The following is a 20,932-nucleotide window of genomic DNA, read 5'->3' on the forward strand; positions in this document are numbered from 1 at the left end:
CTATATGGACCAAAAACGTTTGAGAAATGCTTCCAGCACCATGCTGCGGAATCTATGCCACATAGAATTAAGGCATTTCTGAAGGCAAAAGGGGGTCCAACCTGGTACTAGCCAGGTGTACCCAGTTAATTGTATGCATGCATTTCATTATGTTTTTGTTTTTTTTATCTAATGTCTCGTCTTTCCCTTGTATGGCCCAGTGGTCTGAATCAGGGTAAATTGATTGATAGAGTGATGCATCAGTATTTATCAGTGTTGGCAGCACACAAGGCTCTGGATACCAGAACTTGACGTTGATCTTTCACACATTTTGCAAAGTTCATCAAAACCCTAAGGTGGGAAGTGACCATTAGACATACTGCAAGTTTTCCCAGGAAAGGCTTTGGTGTGGACGGTTACCTTAAACTGCACAACGGTAACTTGTACCAGAGATTATATATGTACAGTTGTGTTCAGAATAATAGCAGTGTGTTTAAAAAAAAGTGAATAATGCTCAAAATCCTTAGAATAGCTTTTAATTACATAATAGCAGTGCATTGGGAACACTGCACATTCAATTCCAAATCAGGAATATTAGGCTGTTCAAAAAAACAGCAGTATTTGCATTTTTCTTTACAAACTCAAACATTTACTGTATAAATATAAAAATGGGGTTTGAAAAAAAGGGTTTGCTTTACTTTGAATCACTGCACTAAAATTTAGTTGCATAACCATTATTTCTGAGAACTGCTTCACATCTGTGTTGCATGGAGTTGACCAACTTCTGGCACCTGTGAACAGGTATTCCAGCCCAGGACGATTGAACTACATTCCACAATTCCTCTGCATTACTGGGTTTTGCCTCAGAAACAGCATTTTTGATGTCACCCCACACGTTTTCTATGGGATTGAGGTCTGGGGATTGGGCTGGCGCTGGCCACTCCATAACATCAATCTTGTTCATCTAGAACCAAGACTTTGCTCGCTTACTGGTGTGTTTTGGGTCATTGTCTTGTTGAAAGACCCATTTCAAAGGCATTTCCTCTTCAGCATAAGGCAACATGACCTCTTCAAGTATTTTGATGTATTGAAACTGATCCATGATCCCTGGTATGCAATAAATAGGCCCAACACCACAGTATGAGAAACATCCCCATAACATGATTTTTGCACCACCATGCTTTACTGTCTTCACAGTGTACTGTGGCTTGAATTCAGTGCATGGGGGTCGTCGGACAAACAGTCTGCGGCCCCTAGACCCAAAAAGAACAATTTTGCTCTCATCAGTTCACAGAATCTTGCCCCATTCTCCTTTGGCCAGTCAATGTCCTGGCAAATTTCAACCTATTCAGTAGGTCTTTTTTTCAGCAATGGGACTTTGCGGGGGCTTCTAGCTGATAGCTTTACTTCACATAGCCTTCTTCTGATCGTAACAGTACTCACAGGTAACTTTAAGTCTTCAATTTTCCTTTGCCATTTTGGCTATTCTTCAATCCATTCGAATGGTAGTTGACCGTTTCTTCCCACGTCGTTCAGGCTTTGGATGCCATTTCAAGGCATTTGAAATCATTTTGGCTAAGCAGCCTATAATTTTCTGCACTTCTTTATACGTTTTCCCCTCTCCAATCAACTTTCTAATCAAAGTCCGCTGTTCCTCAGAGCAGTGTCTGGAACGACCCATTTTGCTGAGTATTTCAGTGTGAAATGCACTATAACCAGCATTGACACCTGTTTCTTCACAGAATTAATCACCTCACTAATTGAACACAACACTGCTATTATTTTGAACATGCTTTCAATTACAGATTCAATTACAAAGAATGAGCAGCATGCATGTCATGACTGTTGGTTTTCTATGACTCTACAACACTTAACAGTAAATTATTTGCCATGTAGAAATATCACTTCTACCAAAAAATTTGATTTATGAGGTTAGTGATGTTGGACTATTATTTTCAACACAACTGTATGTAAATGTGGTTCCACGTAGAAGCAAATAAAGCAGGTACTGTACAGTTTAATTAACATTAATTTCACCTATGTGCAGGCAAGATTAAAAAAAAAGTGACAATGCAAAAGATTTATCGACCATCTTTATTTACCGACAGAGGTCTCTAATAGCAGGGCTAGAATTCACACATTTGTAGAGCACTTTAGCTGTTCCACACAACGACTGTATTTCTTTCAGAGCAATTATGCAGTGGTACCACTGTGGAAGCTACAGCGCAAGTCAACAGTGGGTGGAAAATATCAGCACAGAACAGACTGCAAAAACCAACTGTGGAAGGCTGCTCGAGTGGAGTGTGTTAACAGTCGGGAGACGGTCTGACGGCTTCCAGAAGACTACAGCCACATCTCAACTGTGTAAAGACACTTCCTCTCTGTATCACTCTTGAAAGTAAAAACAAAGGCATTAATTGACTTGCACATGGCTGGTAATCAAAGATGAAATGGGCTGGGATGAGATATTAGATGGTGAATAGCACCCCAAATACAGAACAAATGGAATAACTTCCTGCTTTAAATTAATCCACTTGACAAATCTCAGGATAAATGCAAATTTAGGAGAGTAATCACCAATGTTCTTCTGAAGGAAGAACATTTTAGTACAAAACAACCTTAATACAGATTTAGGCGCCGTTCCATCAATGTATTCAAATGTAGGCAGCAATGCTTGATCCAAGATCAAAGCGTGTCCTATTTGCACCATGTGAAATACAGTCTCTGAAAGAATTTATGAAAATAGTTAAGATTTACAGGCCAAAGATCATAGAAGAATAGACCTCCTGTATAAAATATAAAACAATATCCCAGTGCTAAAGAAAAAAAAATATCCATAAATCTTAATAAGCAATGCTGTAACCTCATCAGAAATACCTGGCGTGGCAGAGCTTATGAGCTTGGGTTGGAGCTCAACAGTGGCTATCTTAAAGTGAACAAGCAATGGCTCACACAAAGCTAAAGACACCCTTCTTATGCTTACATTTTGAAATGCATATCTTCAAGCAGCAATTACAAAAATGTATCCATGGACAATGCATAACCTCTGAAAAAAATACTGTATGAAAACATCCCTGCTACTTTGTTTCCAAGTACAAAACCTCTACCAATAAGTTGCTCCAGAGTAGCAAGAAGTCCTTTTCTTTTTTTGTTTTTTTTTGTGTTAATTTCTGTTTTTTTTTTTTCCATCTTCGTTTTGTTTTTATTGGGTAAAACTCAGTCCTCACTTTGAGTGTCATAGTTAATGACAGTCTTCTCCATCATTTGACTTTGCTGAAGGATCCAGGAACATGCAAGCCTCGTAGTGGAGGTGCTCAGGGGGCTCCTGTAGGCCTGAGAGACAGCAGCCTGGGCTTAAGCCAGGGCTGGGAAGGCCTCTGGGTCATCCACATTGGGCACAGACGCAGATGACTGAGGAAAAGTCAACATTGAGTAGGAGTTAGAAAATTCAACATTTGAAGATGTGCCTTTGGCTTCAAAAAACTCAATTCAAATTTCATTGGCAAGACAGACATTCTTACAGGTACACTTTACCCCTTGGAAGTGTGATACAGTATTTCACTGAGACAAAAAACAATGCAGATAAAGCGCAGATGTGTTAATGACATGACACCATAAGATTATCTACCTTGTCAGTCCTTCCTCCGCGGACTGGCCTAGTGACTTCGCCAGGGACAGCGCTGGGTGCACTGCCGCTGCCGCGGCCACGACCGCCCCGGCCACCACGTGGTCCCCCGCGTCCACGACCTGGACGGCCCAGGTCTCCGAAATTGATCTCCAGTTGGGACGTAATGTCATTGGCTGGCTTCCGGAAGTGATGCTCATCCTCGATCTGAATTAGAAAAAAACGAGTAAACAGGCCAAGTATGATTTTTGAGGTTTGGTTTATTTTGAGCACATTGTGCAACAACAAAGCTTTTACCTTTGACTCCTCAATCTCAGGGTCAATCAATTCTTCCTTCTTATCCTGTGTTGGAGAAATGCAAAACAAACATTAACACAACATAATGAGCAAAATCATGTTTGTACAGAGACTCAGTAATGTTATTATACATAAAAAAAAAACAATGTCCTATTAAGACCTACATTTCCTACCAGCAAAAATCTATAACTCCATCTTCCAACCATACTGACTCCATGTGCATTCTGGGCTCACTTTGTAAATGTCATTGATTTATGCCTGGCCTGAATAAGTGCAGTAAGCATTTGCCCATTTTATAGTTTCAATCTGAATTGTTCTATCTTGAATCAAAGACAAGTGTTTACCATACACACAGAAACGAGCAAAACAATGCGAGTCAGTGACTACTTATGTTACTTTCGCTTTACAATTAATTTTTGGTTTGATGCTTAATACATTCTCTGCATGACATCTCTCTTAAGTATACTGTAACAAACAAAAGTCAAATGAATTTACACTGACGTCTGGCAGCTACAACTTCCACCTAGTCCTGTGGTTGGAGTGGAGCATGTGACGTGCAGCTATTAAGGATCTTTAGCGCTTTTATTTAGCAGCTAATTTCAGTGATGTTTGAGTTGAGCCTGACCACCCCGCAGTCATTCACAGGAAAGTGAAGCAACACTTGTTTGCCTGATCTGCGTAGACAGACAGCCTTGCAATTTACTCACTGACAACTCAACAGTGATGAGTTTTCCTTAATAGGGGCAGGGTGTAGTATTTGTACATTTAACATATTACATTGCTTTGAAGAAGAAAAAAAAAAAAGGTCTTTTGAGATGACCCCAAGAACTTCCAAAATATTATTAAGGTCTACAAAGTCAAGTCGATCATAGTCTACCAACTCATCACCAAAAATGAACGTGAAATATGGCTGTATTCAGAATGAGCAGAGCAATGGTTTTGACTCACTTCTGCCTTGGACTTGTGCAGCACAAATCCTTTGTTCCAATCAGCTCCCTCATTGGCCTTACGGATGTTGAACTCCACCTTGGCCCGCTCCTTGTCCTGCATGGCCTTCCATTCATCCAGAGTCATCTCCTTGGGACCTTCTTCCTTTACTTCCTCAACCTCATTCTCCCTTCAACACACACACACAGACACACAGTGTCACAGTGTTAATGTTTAAAATACATTTGGGGTTGGTGGCTGGTGTTCTTGCATTGAACAGCAGCAACTATGCAGTCCAAACTAATTACAAGTTATGAATGCTTTATTAATTACTGCAAAACCAACATTTCTTCACACTGTATTCGTATTTGTTAGGACATATTAGCACAAAAACTTACTTGTTCTCAGAGTCAGCAGGTGGATGCTCCTCTCCTTCAGGGTTCTCTTCAGTGACGTTCGATTGGTCAAGCTCGCTATAAAAGAAAAAAAAAGAAAAAAATAATCAACTTGGTATTGAGAACCAGGGAATTAAGAAATACTCGTCCATTGTGCTTATCCAACCTCTAGGGATGTAAAGATTCAATGATCCAAATTGGTATACGGTTGTCGATACACGGACCCCTGGATCGATCTAAATGGAGCAAGGTTCGGCCGACGGCCTGATTCTAAAGTTACGAATCGGTTGACTGAAACTTTGCTGTCAATTCAACAAAGCTGCTCGGTGTGTGTGCAAGGGAGACAAAAGCCTCACCATTTGTGTGATTACGGACTGGTCATTCATGTTCGGGGTGGAAGGGATCAGCCAATCAGTGCCTTTGTTTGGGTTTGCAGAAAAAACGTGCCGACTGTAGGTTTAGTTTTTTTCGAGTAAACGGTGAGAGGAATACATCATAGATATTGAAAATTTTACTAGCTAGGGTCTGTGAGTCATCCATCCATGCGTGTGTTTATTAACATGCGAGTAGACTGGTATAAATATATATAGATATGTATTTGTGTGTGTTAAGATGTTCAGTTACATTAGCATAAAAGTCCATTAGCCGCATGCAAACGCTCGCAACAGTATTAAATTGTGCTTCGATACGTACTTGACTGTGTAACGTGGACCAATGTTTGTGTTACTGTCTCTGAGATTACAGCAGCAAGGAGGCCGTTTCATTTAATATAGAGCTGATGCGTTTGTCATTTGGTTATAAGTGGCTAGCTTATTAAGTTGAAGTTATACTATTATCATGTCCTAGCTTTATTACCTGGTTCCTTTTACAAAATATATATATGATATATATATGTACTTAAAAGTAGGCATTGCTTCTTTTATAGAACTGGCTTATTTATATGTTGGGAACTGAATGTGATAACATTCAAAGGATATTCACTGTATATCACATTGAATCATATTTCATCGAGTCGCACTGAATTGTTCCATAATAAAAGGTATCGTCCCTGAACCGTATCGTAGCCCATGTATCTAAATGAGTATCAGATGGTTTTATAAAAAGGGAGAGATGCCCACCCCTACCAACTTCACATCATATAACGTGACAAAGCTCACAAGGTTTTCACCCGGAAACGGTTAGCAACACGTGCTGAAGTTAGCACAAGCTAATTGGCGTGCGAGTCTGTCACTGTGGCGAGCGCAAATGAAACGGAGCTGAAGACCTTTTTGAAAATTTTTGAAATGTTCCTTATTTTTCTAATGAAAATAATTTAATAACGTTGCCAGTGAGCTAAATGTTACCCGTCTTTTAATTTCCACTCAGGGATTTGCAGAGTTAAGTCATTTGGTTACACTTTACTTGAAGAGATCTACATAAGAGTGACATGACACTGTCATGAACATGTCATAAACATTCATGACATAACGCTTCTGTCATTAAATGTCATTCGGTTTTTGTCATGACAAGTTAGAGTTAGGGTTCATGTGTCATGACTGTGTCACGTGTTCATGACAGTGTCATTTCACTCTTATGTAGATACCTTCAAGTAAAGGGTTACCAGTCATTCTTAATTTTGGCAAAGGGTAACTAATAAACTGGTGTATTTGTACTTATTTTTTATTCAAATAATTTGACACAATTCTGAACCAGGATACGATATGATTTGGAATTGATGAGCAGAATTACAACTGACAAAAAAAATCTGAATACCCAAGTATACCAAGACCCACTTATCCTATGCATCTCCAAATGAGACAATTACAAAACACCATCAAGTGTTCTCTAAAAATACCTCATACAAGGAAAAACCATATTGCATGCAGAATTTTGAGTTCAGGTGTTCTGTACCTCCCATCATGCAGAGTTTCTGTTATGCTGCATGTATAAGAACTTACGTTATGTCATCCTTAACAGTGCCCCAGTTGTGAGATCCACTTCCACCACGCTTCTCCTCACCCTTCATACTACTGAAAGAACATTAGCTTTAGCCAGGATCATGACACATGCACTGCATCAAAACACACATCTTTAACAGACCTGGTGTAAATAAAGAATATTTTATTTATTTAAGGGCTTTATAAGAAGTAAAAAAGTACTTACGATCGGTCACTGCCACTGTGTCTATCAAATTCACGCTTTCCTCTGGAGTCGAAGCCATCGTTGCGACCAACACCACGGCCTCTGCCACCGCCACGGCCGCCTCTGGCACCACCACGTCCTCTCATCGGCCTATCACCAATGGATCTAATGAAAGGGACAAATAACATGGTCAAATCCCCATTAAAGCACAGGTGTCTCTCCCTATCAGAAGCTTAGATCTAAAGCAGGTCAACTAGAGGCTATTCTCTCTTATAGTAACAAAGTGGACAGCAAGATTATCAAAGACATTGACAGCAGTTAACAGAAAATCAGTACATACGTGCATTTAACAGATAATTAAGATGAGTCCACAGAAAGAAAATATGGCTTTCAACTTATGGCCTAGGTGGACTTAAGTAAAAAAAAAAAAAAAACTTAAGTAAAATGTCCAAATGTAGATCACTACATTTGGACATTTTACTTAAGTTTTTTTTTTGTTTTATCAATTTTACACAAGTAAACTGATAAGGAGCCACATGCGCCTATAGCAATTTGAGCAAAACTAACATACTAAGCCTTATCACTGTAAGCAACGCCTTTAACAGTTGCTGACCCCACCCCCTAGTGAATGTTGCTTTTGCCTCATGTGGAGCTAGAAAACAAAAAAGGTATAAATGTAGTGGATTCACTCTCCTCTTTTTAAAAATGGTTGCTGTTCAATTAAAATGTCTGCTGATTAGAATATGAACTCACTTCTCAACTGAGAATTCACCTCCCTCGGGCTTCTCGCCAGCATCACCAGCAGGCCTGTCGAAGCGGCGTGGGGGCCGCCTGTCCACAGGCCGTCTGTCTGTGGTGGGGCGCCCCTCTCCCTGGCCGCCCTGGGGTCTGAAGCCTTCGCCCTCAGGCTTGCGGCCCATTCTCCTCATGCCGGCACCTAGGATTGACCACAACAGGAGGATTAGAGGACCAATAGCACTGATAGATCAGGACCCACTGTGGCGCCCCAGACAAGAGAAAGAAGAGAAGCGATTGTTCTGTTTAAATGGAGCAAATAATCGCAATTAATGTGCAGAATAAAAGAAGCAGCTAGTAGGATCCATTTATTAAATACTGTGCAACTTCCTTTTATCTGCAACGTAATCCAATTATTAAAAGGGTAACAGTTCAAACTATAGAGTACACAAAAAAACAGAACCCACAGGTGAGTAATCTTATAATTATAAAAAGGATCAAGAGAATAACCCCCATTATTTCCTAGTCTGATTGAAAAGGGTGCTTATCAGTTAAATCACTCGGTTAATGTAGTTGGAATTACCACCTACATAGTATTTAACCCTGCATGGCACATGGTTGACTGCTGCTGGCCCAGTGTGAGACAACAAGTCCCACCCATTGCTTAAATCACCAGCTACCAAAATAGACACCCTCCACTACACAGCAGCAGCTGGGTGCATCATCGTCGGCGCACCTGTCTCATCTTCTCTCAAGCAAACGGATATGAGCCCGCTTGGCAGACTTACATGATAATAATGGCCAGCTAACTGCCTGTGCGTAGGTGACTGGATGCTTCTAACTTAATAAATTAGTGTGAACACGTTGCAGCACAAAAATGTACACTTTGAACAAATGTTTACAGGCTACACCTTAAATTCAAAATTATGACAATCTACATAGATCATACTATCTGGCATAGCAGAAATAGTAAATTAAATTATTTGAGGCAGGTCGATCACATGCAATGAGCATGTATGTGCGCCAATGGGAAGTGGCAGTTTGGAGGCTGTGCTTTAACAGTCCCACACTACAACCACGAGGTTCATCACCATGATAGCAGTGCTGCTCCTAATGTCTGACAAATCCACCTGCAAATCCACCGCGAGAAAGTTGATGCATTTACTTCACTTTACTTTGACAAGTTGTATTTCAATGTGGAAGATAGTACTTAACCACTCGGGGTCTATTTAAACACATTTTGAAAAGCCAGTAGAAAATATGTAGTTCGACCAAATCAGGGTAAAATTAGCGATAAATGTGCTTACTGAAGGTCACGACTTTATAGGAGTAACATTTTAACACCTCAAGGCCACTTTCTCTGGTTAGCCAGGCTTTCGGGTTCTGCCTGTTCAACAAGGCCGATTGGGGGTGGGGGACAAGCCAAAACAAGTTGGCCTGCAAACCGTTCATCACCGAATCGGTTAAGCCCCACACATCCCGTTGCTTTACACGTTTTTATAAATGCTACCGTTCCAGCAACTGACAGCCAACACGGGCACAAAAGCAGCCATGCGGACCTCATGTCACGGGGGCTTGGGAACCACTGCTAGCTAGTAAGCAAGCAACTTAGCCTGTTAGCCTAAAATCTTTTACTTGCAGTTTGGCTAAAGATGACAAAACACAGAAATAAATCTTACCATCTTTCTTAAGTGGGACGGGGGCCTGGGTCTCCTCCTTCTTATCAGTAAGTGGGACCTTTCTGTCTTTTTGGGACTCCTTTTTCGGCTGCTTGGCAGCCTGGGCTGCAGTCTTGGCGGCACCAGGAGCAGGAGCCTCCTTCTTCTTTACTTCAGCTTGCTTAAGCAGCTCAAATGGATCTGACTCATCGTCAAATAACTGGTCGAACCGATTGGTTATGGCACAGCCAAAACCTTCTTGCATTTGTCCGGGCATGATGGCGCCCCTTCAGCAGGATTTCCTCCGATTCTACGAGGCTTGGTGCGAACACTTCGCTAGATGAAGCCACAAGATGGCTGGGAAAAGGACGTTCTTCTCTTCCGGTGCGATAGACATCCGGGACCTCGGGGTTGGCGCGGATGGGGCGTGTAGTTTTTTGGGAAATGAGATGCAATCGACTTAGTTACGGAAGAGACCAATAAGGAACTACACTACCCACAATGCTAGTCTCTCTAGTGTTGCTTTTCCTGTGTAAAGACAAGCATGGGTGCCCTCACACACACTCTTGTTTTGATTCCTCAGGAAAAAAAACTCCTCAGGCCTCAGTTTTAAACTAGAGAGGGCTCCACTGCTCCATTAGGCCTGTTGTATACGCACATAAATACCTTTACGAAACAATAGGGAGACAGCAGGTGTATCTGTTTGTAGCTAGTAGCCTATGTTTCAGTTAAATTGGAAGATGTGTTGTGAGGAAAGGTCAACATATGATTTAGTTCTACTTACAAAATATTCAATAAAGCTCATCAAAGAGTGACAAACTCTACACTGACTGGCTGTCCTGTCATTTAAATCTGGCTCACACAAGTATTCACACCATGATCCCCGGGCCCTCTTTGAACACAGCATGTAGCCTACTGCTAGTGTAAACAATATTTCACACTTTTACTTAGATATTTAGCACCACTCCTAGGGTAATTTAACCTGATCCATAGCAAATGTGGTTCAATGAAACATTTAGAAAGCAATAGTTTGGTTAGAGGACATCTCTAATTTGTCAGCCACAGTAATTCTCCAGAGAAAGAAGAGTTAACAATGAAGTAGCACATTACAAGTTGCAGTTTGTGGACACACACACGTTTCATACATCTGTCTATTTGTTTATTAGCAATAAATCTCCAAATTGGGGCGTCCATGGCCTAGGCTAGGCCGCAATGTTCCCGGTTGGATTCTGTTCAGGGACCTTTGTTGCATATTATCCCTATCTCTCCTCAGTCATCTACTATCTCTGCCAAATAAAGGCAAAATTTGCCAGAGAAAAACTTCAAATGAAGTTGTCTGTGACAGTAGACACAGTGGGTTGTATTTTGGGGGTGGTCTGAATGTGGGATGTACACAACAAATGAATAGCCTATGTAAACATTGTCTTGCACTCAGGTGCTAGTGGGAAAATTCAGCACGTGGGACTGTTTTAGTCAGCTGCCGTTCTGAAACAGCATTGCATTTGCATTTAGTATGTTGGTTGGTGGAGGATGATTGTGCTCTGTACTGTCTTTTAGTAGGCTAGAGCGGATGTTATCAACCTTTCTTTATCATACACAGGAAAAGCATTTGGTCACCACATAGACATCCTGATCAGTTTCCACTGCTAATATAATGTTACAACCTATTTCATACGGTTGCAACACATTAGCAGAAGACATTTCTAAATATGTTTAACAAAACTTAGAGTGGTTTTCAAATGAATAGGCTGAAACTGACTGGGTGAAAAATTGACAGCAAAAGAAGTTTGAGGGTAACTGAAAAGGTTCGAGAGTTACAGTTACAGTTATTTTATCAAAACTTTGAAAATGTGTATTTATTTATAGAAATAAATGTCTGCTTGTGTTTTTATGCCTCATGATGGCTCTGATCAATAATTATTTTACATTCCAGACTACACTCAATTTAAACATTTTTATAGTTGTCAGTGCTTTAATGTTTACAAAAAACAGCCCCCAGTAATATCAAAAGTCCCTCAGGAATACTGTGCTTCAGTTGTGAAGAAGACCTGTAGTAATTTAAATGTTATAATTACTTTTCAAGGATTACACATTTAATTTGAATATTATTTGTATCAGAGTATCATTGGTCCATTCACCATTCAAATAGGATGATGTTATAGTGTTGTGGTATCTCTAAGTTTACATGCCTCTATCCAGCAAGGCTAGTTTTTGACTCAGTGGTTAAAACTTGGTCTAACATGCATGAAGCCCAAAAAAAAGGCATTAACCCCAAGCTCTCATTGTTTATTGGTGGTATTTTGGGAGTTGTGAGTGCTGGAGTTTGACCTTATAAGGAGAGTCAAACCCTGCCAGCTGCTGGGCTTGCCTTAGGGACAGCTGACCTGTGTGATTGCAGGGAGACAAATGGACATTTGCACTAAAGGTCTGTTTAAGTGTATAATGTAAATACAAAGATGATTCTTTAAGTTTACTTATTTACATTTTAATTAGGTGTTTCAACTTAGTAGAGACAACCAAACACACACTGGGCAAAAAGGTAACCCTTAAGAAGTACATTAAGTGTTGTTTTAAATGGTTTTGCAGAATTCCTTACGCTCAGCATTAATCAGTTTTCCTAAATTCTCTCCAGAATGGTTTCAATCTAAAGTCCACAAAGTTTTTATTAGGCAATAAGCAGAAGTATTTCACTGCCTCGAAGGATTTTAAAGGTCTACTAATTTGTTCCCAGCTTCATACTGAACCAATCTCCTTACTTTATCACATTATCATACAGCACTCATACACCATGTAATATTTCATGACATTAATTTTGGAATCACCTGCCACAAAAGATTCATTGGTACAGTCAGATGGCTGAGTGGACTATACTCTATTTTTTGAATTGTTTGAGTACAGCTTTTAGGTTATAGAAAGTAGAAACAAATAAATGTTTAACAGGTGTGTTCATTTGGCGTCTGAATGTTTTTTGTTTTTTTTTATCTCTGTTAAAATAACCATTGCAAGACAAATGTCAGGTGATTCCAAACTTTCACTCTCACTGGAATTAAGTTTTACCCTGAAATTGTAATATGAATGAATTGAGGGGTTTTAATTATATAGGCTGTTTAATCATAGGAGTGCCAGGAGTTTTTGTGCAATGTTTATTTTGTTTAATAACATTAACCCTTGTGTTGTCTTTCCGTCAATCATTCAACTTTGTATTTTTCTGGGTCGAAATTTCAACATTTTGTTGTTCTTTTTCTACACTTTTCTCGACGTTTTTGTCGATTTTATTCCCAAAAAAAAGTCACATTCTTTCCAAATTTTTTGTCACATTTTTGGCGTTTTTTTAATTATGATATGATTACTTTTTTCCAATGTATTTTTTTTTTCACTTTTTGTCCATTTTTTGTCACTTTTTTTTTTAACAAGTTTTTGTCAACTTTTGGCCATGTTTTTGATGTTTTTTGTCACTTTTCCCGATTTTTTTGGTCACTTTTTTTCAGTGTTTAAAAAAAAATATGTTTTTGTCGATTTTTTTGCTGTGTTTTTGTAGCTTTTTCAACATTCCTCACTTTTTTCAGTTCTTTTGTCATAGTTCTGATATAGAAAGTTTTTGTAAACAGGTCAAATTTGACCCGAGGACAACAGGAGGGTTAAAATGGGTTTATTCCACCACCTACAGTTTGACCGTTGCTGTCATAACGGTCACTTACAGTAGCCTATAAGCCCCGTTCACACATCCTGTTCAAGGCGGGACTAGTTTAAGGAGAGAGGTGGTAACAAAAACGATCACTTATTTTCTGCTTGTCTCTATCTCGCGTTACTGAACTGAGTGGTGCTGAAGTGGTACGAGCCAGTCGGACTGACAGTCCCGATCCGACCCCCTCCTGAACACTTTGGGAGCTCAGCCGATTATTATCGATGCGCATCTGAAGATGACATCTCCAGTCGCCAAAGCCATGATAGAGTCCTACGCGCTCATGGTCATGGTCATGGGCACGTTTTTCGTCTATTTCTGTGGGATGGTGTGGGCTTTTTGCAACCCAAAACTGAGCGAAGCAGAGGAGGCGTGTGGGACTGATAAACAAGCAGCGGAACACGGGTACGACTGCTGGGTTTGTGCCCCAAATCCTCCAAAGCGGAATTCCAGTTGCGTCTGTACGCATGTGCCGGCACCGCCGTACACCGCAGAGGGGCTCACACAGACCACTTATGTCAACTTTTGGGATGACACAGATAGTCTGCTGTCAGACTGCACTGCATTTTGCCGCGAGGATGATGGAACTAACAACCAAATTGGACATAGTCCCTCCTGGACCGCACAGGCTGAAAAGTTGGTGACATAGCCTATCCATGTCTGCATATTTGTGTCCTCAATAGTATACTTTACGCAGTGAATAGACAGTAAATCAGTAAGATAAAGTGGAAGAGAAAAGGCAATGATCAGTTTTATTGTAAACTCTTTCCCAAACCATCACAGCATACATTCTGGTACTTTGTCCTATGATGTTTTATGTCATGCTTATAGTCACTGTAACTTCTTTATTGTGCTGTGAATTCAGGCTTGCATGTTACTGTGTCAGGCAGAGGACACAGTTATTTTGGTGAGGTCTGACTACTAGCATGCATCCCAGGTCACCTGCCAGACAGGAATAAAATACTCTCCATCCCAGAATTGTGTGATATGCATCAAGATGATCCAGGTCCTGCAAGACTACTGCAAACTTTTTGTTTTTCCTTCAGTTTCTTTCTTACTTCACTTTCTAGTTGCCGTAATTTCTCATAAAAAGCATCGGATGTTTCCAAATCAATATCCATCTGTAAAGCAGAACAGAAGACACAAAATTCGCAACATGAACAATGTTATAAGTATTTACAACTGAAGTTGCAGATAGTAGTGGATAGTAGTGCTTTCAGTACCTTACGTGGCTGGGTGTAGTTGTTGCCTAGCCCAGATGTTAAGCTGTGATACTTGGCTTGAGGGTCCAGTGATTCAGGCTTTTGCTTAAATAGCCAGAACTGCAAAAAAGAGCAGTACTCATGAATGAATTTGTTCTGAACTGGGTATGGACACGAGAACATTAATTTTACCTACCAGGGCTTCAGCTCCATTATAAGGGGTCAGGGTGAAAGTATTGGTGAACATTCTTATCTGAGATCACCGGAGAAAGATGCATTAAGATACGGGGAATTATTTCAGCGGTGTGTGACCATATTTGGCCATTTCAGAGTTGCACTCACGAGCCAAAAGACAGGCATAAGCAGGGTCCAGAGGAAGGCTGGGAAGGAGGGCAGGATACTGTAGGTCAGATTGGTCATCACAAAACCAGGACAAATGACAGATGAGTACAAACCCTACAGAGCACAATAAAAGCAGGATCACAGCTATCAACGTCATGGGAGGTAAAAAAGGTTTTGAAAAAAAAGTTATTCTTGCAGGTATGTGATACACCGCATGTGAGGTGTATGTGTGTGTGTGTGTGTGTGTGTGTGTGTGTGTGTGTGTGTGTGTGTGTGTGTGTGAGAGAGAGAGAGAGCCGACCTGTTTGTTGTAGTGTGTGTTGAGCGCCACGCTGAGCAGGTCGGAGGCATATTTGGAGGAGCTGTAGGGTTGGGTGCCTCTCTGGTGCTGCATGTCTTCAAGTTTAAAAGCTGAGCGGTGAGCGTTACTGGAGGAGGTCCAGATCAGCTGGGACGTCCGGCCTGCATGGCACAGTAATGGTTCCAGCTCCCTGATCTGGGCCACAACACAGCATTAAAAAAAACAACCATCTTAGTCATTAAGTCACAAAGGCTGAGTTTCAGCCTTAAATAATGTGTTTTCATAAAACAAAGAGATGTTACACACTTCTTTCTACTGCAGTTTGCCTTGAAACAGGGCAGAGAGAGCCATATTGCTGATTTGAATTTAGAAAATTAAACTTAATTTTAGAAACTTTGTTGATTTGTGTGAGAAACAGATGAGATTATTGTATCTTGCTCATTTTATTTGACATACAAATGCACTTTTATTTACTATATATCTTAGACTAACTTAAGATATACTATAGTTTGCGAGCAGCAACGACAATGGCATCTCTTTCCACGTAGATCATACCACTAAAGTCCTTTCAGAGACCTTAAACTAATCAGCAACATAAAATTCCTTCCAAATGTTATTGAATGCTTCAAAAAAAGATATCTTTAGCAAAAGTAAATGTGTTTTCCTCTCTAAACTATGCATGAATACAGCAGCAAAGACGGATTTATGTTTAAAGTCTAAACAGGAACTTTGAGAAGGTTTCTCTGTAATGGTAACCTAATACACATCAGAATTGATCTGCGAATGCACAGTAAGCACAATACTGTCTGCAGTGACCTTATGCCTTGAACAGTATGCACTGTTAATTTTTAATGAGCATCGTTGCTAAGTGACAGACAGATCCAGTATCACCTATATTTATTCCATCAAGGGTAAACAGCTGGCAAGAACTACTGTCCCTGCAGAAAACTGAAGGAAACATTTTGTATTAGATTCTATGTGTGGATCAAACCATACTACGAGATAATTCAGTAGCCTAAATAGCAGTTACTCACTAGTAGGAAGTGACCAGAGGTTGGTCTCGAAAACTTGTTGCAGGCCATCAGGGGTGACACAGTCCTTCTGTGTCAGAATCCCCTCGCCAGTGGCAAACATAGTGATGATATGACTGCAAAAGATAGAAACCTGAGCTCTAGAAAGGCAGCATAGTAGATAGAAGAGATGTTTGAAATAAGCAATTTTAAAAACGATGCTGTCTATAGGCTGGACATAGGTCAACATATAAAAAGCCACCAATGCAGCTCAATGATTTGGAGTAGCTTCACACACGTGTAGTGTAGATAAAAGATGCTGCATGTGAGCATGTAAAGTACCTGGAGAAGAGGCCTTTGAAAAAGCCTTTCACGTCAAACTGTGGGTTTGGCATGATGCCTGCATTCAGGTAGAGGTAGTCCAGCCGGTTATACCTACAGGGGACAATCAAAGTCAACTTCAACTTCCAACTTTATTATCCCGAAGGAAATTTGATCTGCAGCAGGCATCAAATCACGTCAAGGACCATGACAAAAATAAAATATTGACAGCACAACAAAAGCAACAAACACAGAAAACTTCCCCATGAAAACAAGGTAGACCTGCCACACTGAACCAGAAGCTAAAAGATGAGCTAAAAACATTGGAACGGCAAAGTCACACATCTTCACTTCTGGACACACATACAACACACAGTGTCTAGAACATAAACTATTGATGACTATTTGTTTTGAATGTGCATTTGAGTGCCAGGCTGTTGTGAGTCTATCCTCCCACCTGAGTTTGACCTCCTGAGCAGCAGCGAGGACAGAGGAGATGCTGCTGGTGTCCATCTGCAGCAGGGCCACCTGGGCTGTGGGGTGAGAGCTGAGGAGGGCGCAGCGAGCAGCCTGAGCCCGCTGCATGTTCCTGCAGGCCAGACACAGCTGGAGACCCTCGGTGTCCTGCGAGAGGAGACGCTCACACAGCGCCAGGCCAATGCCACTGCAGGGAGATACAATGTGATGTAAGGGCCGCCTTATAGACGTAATATCAGTTTCTACCGAAAATCTGGAAACGGTTATCCAGGCCTTCATAACTAGTCGATTAGATTACTGTAATGCCTTGCTCTGTGACATCAGTAAAAATCCCTCTCCTGCCTCCAGCTCATCCAAAACTCTGCTGCCACCCTTCATACCTGTTGCTTTAATTGATTTCAAGATATTATTGATCACTTACAAAGCCCTTATTGCCCTATGTCCCTTCCCGCACCCTGGGATCTTTGTTTGTACTTTGTAACTGTTTTAAAAGGTGCTATATAAATACAGTTTATTATAATTATGTAATATCTATTATTACAGCATATACAATGTTTACATTGATTACATTATTGACCAAAAATAATTCCACATACATGTGTATGACAAAATGATACTGCCATTTGGGCCAGGACTCTCTTGACAAAGAGATTTCAAAAAATCTAAACAATAAATACAGCCATTACCTATTTGCTCCTGTCACCAAAACCACCTTATTCATCTTTTCTGGTCCAAACTGGAAACAAACTGCAAACAGAAAACACTACATTTATTGCCAAATGTTCGTTCAAAAGTTCTGTGTCCAGTTCCTGATGTGGAGTCATATTCTTCACTCCGCCTCCATGTTGTGATTGGACACTGCAGCAGTGCTCAGCCAATAAGATCTTGTTACCAGTCGGCTGAGCTTCATGGACCGCCCCACACAGTGTCAAATAATCAGTAGCCTACTTATGAATGAAGCAAGAGCTCTCAAAGAGATAGAATTCCCTGTTTACATTTTATTTGTATTTCATCTATCAATGTACAACATTTGTTTACAACGTATATAAAAACATTCTTACTGAAACATTTAAGTACAAATATGTAATAAAACCAATCATGAAATCTGTCAGGGTGCCATTACATTTTTACAGTTATACATCTGCCCCCCAAATTCATTTATAACAGAGAGAGGAGAAAGATTTCTTTATCCGATGGGAATCACCACATGCTTCACAAATACCCAAATGTGTCTGCAAAATGAATATCATATTAAACTTACACGGATGGATTTTTTGCCTAGATTGCAAAACACAGAAAAGGATGACTTCCAAATGAAAAGTTGAAAATATCGTGCATAAGGGCAGACATGAGTGTCTTTTATGAACGAGTTAAATGGAACAAAGGCCTCTGATAAGAGGGCCGAGACTGTGAATCCAGCTAAAGTGGCAGAAAAACAGTGGTATGCAGTATGAAGTTCAAGCTATTAGAGAGTTATACACAGAAGTAGAAAATAGGGAAAAAATCCAGCATACATCAACAAAAGAAAGAACAAACTAATAATTAAAGCCTGTAGATGAGTCATTAGCTGTGTTAGCTTTCACAAGCTAATATAAACTAACCTGAAGCATTCATACTGTTCAACATACTGCTGAACCAACATAGGAAAATGCAGCTGGCATTCCTGATAAGCATCTTGAATTATCAGAGAGTAATATTAGTTTGTGATCGATGCAAGACAATAACAGTTTGCAGTGGGAAATAACAAAATCTACTGAAGCAGTTTGTTTGGTGTTAAGATCTAAAATGTGAGTGGCAGAGTTACTGAATCACATCAAATATGATGCTCCAAACACGTCAACTAGGAAAGAATAATAATCCACAAATATATCAACAAAACATAACCAGATGAAACACATATGAACATATAAATATTAATACAAAATATTGCTATTTGAGATTTAGACCTATCTATTGAAAATACCCAGTTCATACACACTTCATGTTCAAATCACAGAAGGAAAACTGCAGGGAGATGAGAAGTTAGTTGATATTTCCTTGGTATTCCAAATGTGTGGAGTATGTCTGAGAAACTGAGATGAAATACTTGAAATATAATGAAAAGTAACAGCTGTGGTTGGCTGCACATTTCCCGCTCTACATTCAAGCAGTCTTCCAAAAGAAAACACAAGAAAGTTCTTCAACAATGCTGCACACGTTTGTTCTCAAACACTGTAAAATGGAAAATTGGACTCATCTTTAAAAAAAAAAAAAAAAAAAAAAGAAAAAAAAGAAATTAAAAAAACATTTCAAAAGTGCCGAATGTCACTTGCTACATTTAATTTTGGCTTCATCAACACACGTCACAACCCACCTTAATCACGTTTCTGCGTGTGTTATAAAACAGAATAGATTTTTCTAAGAATACCTGTATGTCTATAAACATCTTAGCCAACGTGATTGTGCCAATTAAACTCAAACTGACACACACCAACTGGTATTCCATCTTTGTAGAGTGTAAGTCCATGAAACAGTGTTTCCCAGATCGTAGCTTGGAGCACACAGGTGGCTCTCACCCTGTTTCTCTACTGAAACAAGAAGGCTTGAACTTGGATTGTGTCTGAATCATGGTCTACCCTTGTCTTGCACCATTTCTTCCAGAGATGAACTATCTGGGAATCACTGTCTTTAACATTGCCCCGGCTTAAGGCTGTATTTCCAGGAGGGCTCGGTGTATTTCCTGGAAGGAGGGTCGTTCCTTCGTGTTCCTCCTCCAGCAGCTCAGCATGATCTTGTAGAGCGAGTCTGGACACAGCACAGGCTGAGGCAGGTAGATCTGCACAACAGGGGACAAGACATTAAAGCCAGGGATTCACTCCTTTTGATATGCTTTATTTGTATAGCACATTTCAGCAACAAGGCAATTCAAGGTGCTTTACATAAAACATTAAAGAGCAGTTAAAAACAATTAAAACATCTGCTGAAGAGAACATAAAAACAGCTAAAATAGAATAAGACAGGTATGTTATGGTATGGTTGTAACATCACTCACCTGTCTTTTCTGGTCCCTGAAAAACTCCCCTGTGTTCTCTATCACCTGCTCATCAGTGAGCTGAGAGTAGGGTTGCTCTTTGCAGAAGTTTAGTATCTCCCACAGGGTCACCCCAAAAGCCCACACATCGCTAGCTGTGGTGAACTTACCCTGCACAACAAAAGATGGTGGTATGTAGGGAAGAGGATTAGGGCCACATGTGGGAAATGTATTTCAGTTCTGAGTTTAATGGTCCCTAGCCTGCCTATGGTCCCCCAGTGGCTAGAAATGGCAATAGGTGTAAACCGAGCCTTGGGTATCCTGCTCCGCCTTTGAGAAAATGAAAGCTCAGATGGGCCGATCTGGAATCTTACCTTTATGTCGTCATAAGGGGAAAGGTTACGTCCCTTTTCTCTGCTTTGCCCGCCGCCCACAGCTGCCCAGAGAATTTGGCCCGCCCATGAGGAAATAGAGCTACAACCGTGGCCGCAAGCTAGTCAAGGCCACACCCCCACCCTCCACCTTGCCCCCCTCTCTCCTCCTCAATAGCATTTAAAGCTACAGACAGAAATGTCACAGCCTAAGGAAAGCTCATTGTGGGACTGGCTCGTACTGTAATTCTGCACCAAGGCTGAATTTCGGGAAAGAGACTTCAGATACAGTATATAAATACACTACATAAAAGCATCCAAAAAGCAGCATGTCATAGGACCTTTAAAGTCTGAGAATAAACTTAGAATAAACTAATCCCCTTCCTAGATATGTCTATCAACTTGGCAAGAAAACATGACATAAAGGATTTTTTTTTCTCTGTGTCAAAAGTCAAATCGTAGTGAAGTAGTGGTCCTTA

The 20,932-nt window shown here is 40.4% G+C and overlaps 3 protein-coding genes and 1 long non-coding RNA gene across 12 annotated transcripts in view; 1 reads left to right on the plus strand and 3 right to left on the minus strand.

The window, feature by feature from the left end:
* Positions 1-1,863: 1,863 nt before the first annotated feature.
* On the plus strand, positions 1,864-20,172 carry LOC118496203. Of its 2 annotated transcripts, none has more exons than XR_004898703.1 (3): positions 1,864-2,259; positions 13,787-13,791; positions 20,160-20,172. It is a non-coding gene; the product is annotated as an uncharacterized LOC118496203 (long non-coding RNA). The 2 variants fall into 2 exon arrangements; XR_004898704.1 differs by lacking the exon at positions 20,160-20,172 and adding an exon at positions 17,968-17,979.
* Positions 3,065-10,097, minus strand: serbp1a (SERPINE1 mRNA binding protein 1a). Of its 6 annotated transcripts, none has more exons than XM_031318058.2 (9): positions 9,759-10,096; positions 8,098-8,281; positions 7,366-7,509; positions 7,161-7,229; positions 5,227-5,301; positions 4,850-5,021; positions 3,902-3,946; positions 3,608-3,811; positions 3,065-3,390 (listed from the first exon to the last, which is right to left on the minus strand). In XM_031318058.2, the coding sequence occupies exons 1-9, from the start codon at positions 10,012-10,014 to the stop codon at positions 3,334-3,336; spliced, it is 1,206 nt and encodes a 401-aa protein (XP_031173918.1). In that variant the 5' UTR covers positions 10,015-10,096; the 3' UTR covers positions 3,065-3,333. The 6 variants fall into 6 exon arrangements, with proteins under 6 accessions (XP_031173918.1, XP_031173916.1, XP_031173919.1 ...); XM_031318056.2 differs by having other exon boundaries at positions 7,161-7,232; positions 9,759-10,095; XM_031318059.2 differs by having other exon boundaries at positions 4,850-5,018; positions 9,759-10,094.
* hsd17b7 (hydroxysteroid (17-beta) dehydrogenase 7) lies at positions 14,146-17,897 on the minus strand. The gene is given in 10 exon segments (XM_031318063.2): positions 14,146-14,540; positions 14,643-14,741; positions 14,818-14,874; positions 14,964-15,077; positions 15,265-15,459; positions 16,299-16,314; positions 16,316-16,411; positions 16,617-16,709; positions 17,053-17,259; positions 17,759-17,897. Coding segments are annotated over 10 exon segments (1,041 nt in total). The 5' UTR covers positions 17,794-17,897; the 3' UTR covers positions 14,146-14,411.
* The window catches only part of ddr2a (discoidin domain receptor tyrosine kinase 2a), a 32,543-nt gene continuing 29,660 nt past the window's right edge, over positions 18,050-20,932 (minus strand). For all 3 annotated transcript variants that reach the window (XM_031318052.2, XM_031318053.2, XM_031318051.2), the window contains exons 16-17: positions 20,104-20,253; positions 18,050-19,887 (exon numbers count right to left, since the gene is read on the minus strand). In XM_031318052.2, coding sequence (XP_031173912.1) covers positions 19,756-19,887; positions 20,104-20,253 — 282 coding nt within the window. In that variant the 3' untranslated portion in view covers positions 18,050-19,755. The remainder of the gene's footprint in view (positions 19,888-20,103; positions 20,254-20,932) is intronic.

This window comes from Sander lucioperca, chromosome 11 (assembly GCF_008315115.2).
Source record: "Sander lucioperca isolate FBNREF2018 chromosome 11, SLUC_FBN_1.2, whole genome shotgun sequence".
NCBI lineage: Eukaryota > Metazoa > Chordata > Actinopteri > Perciformes > Percidae > Sander > Sander lucioperca.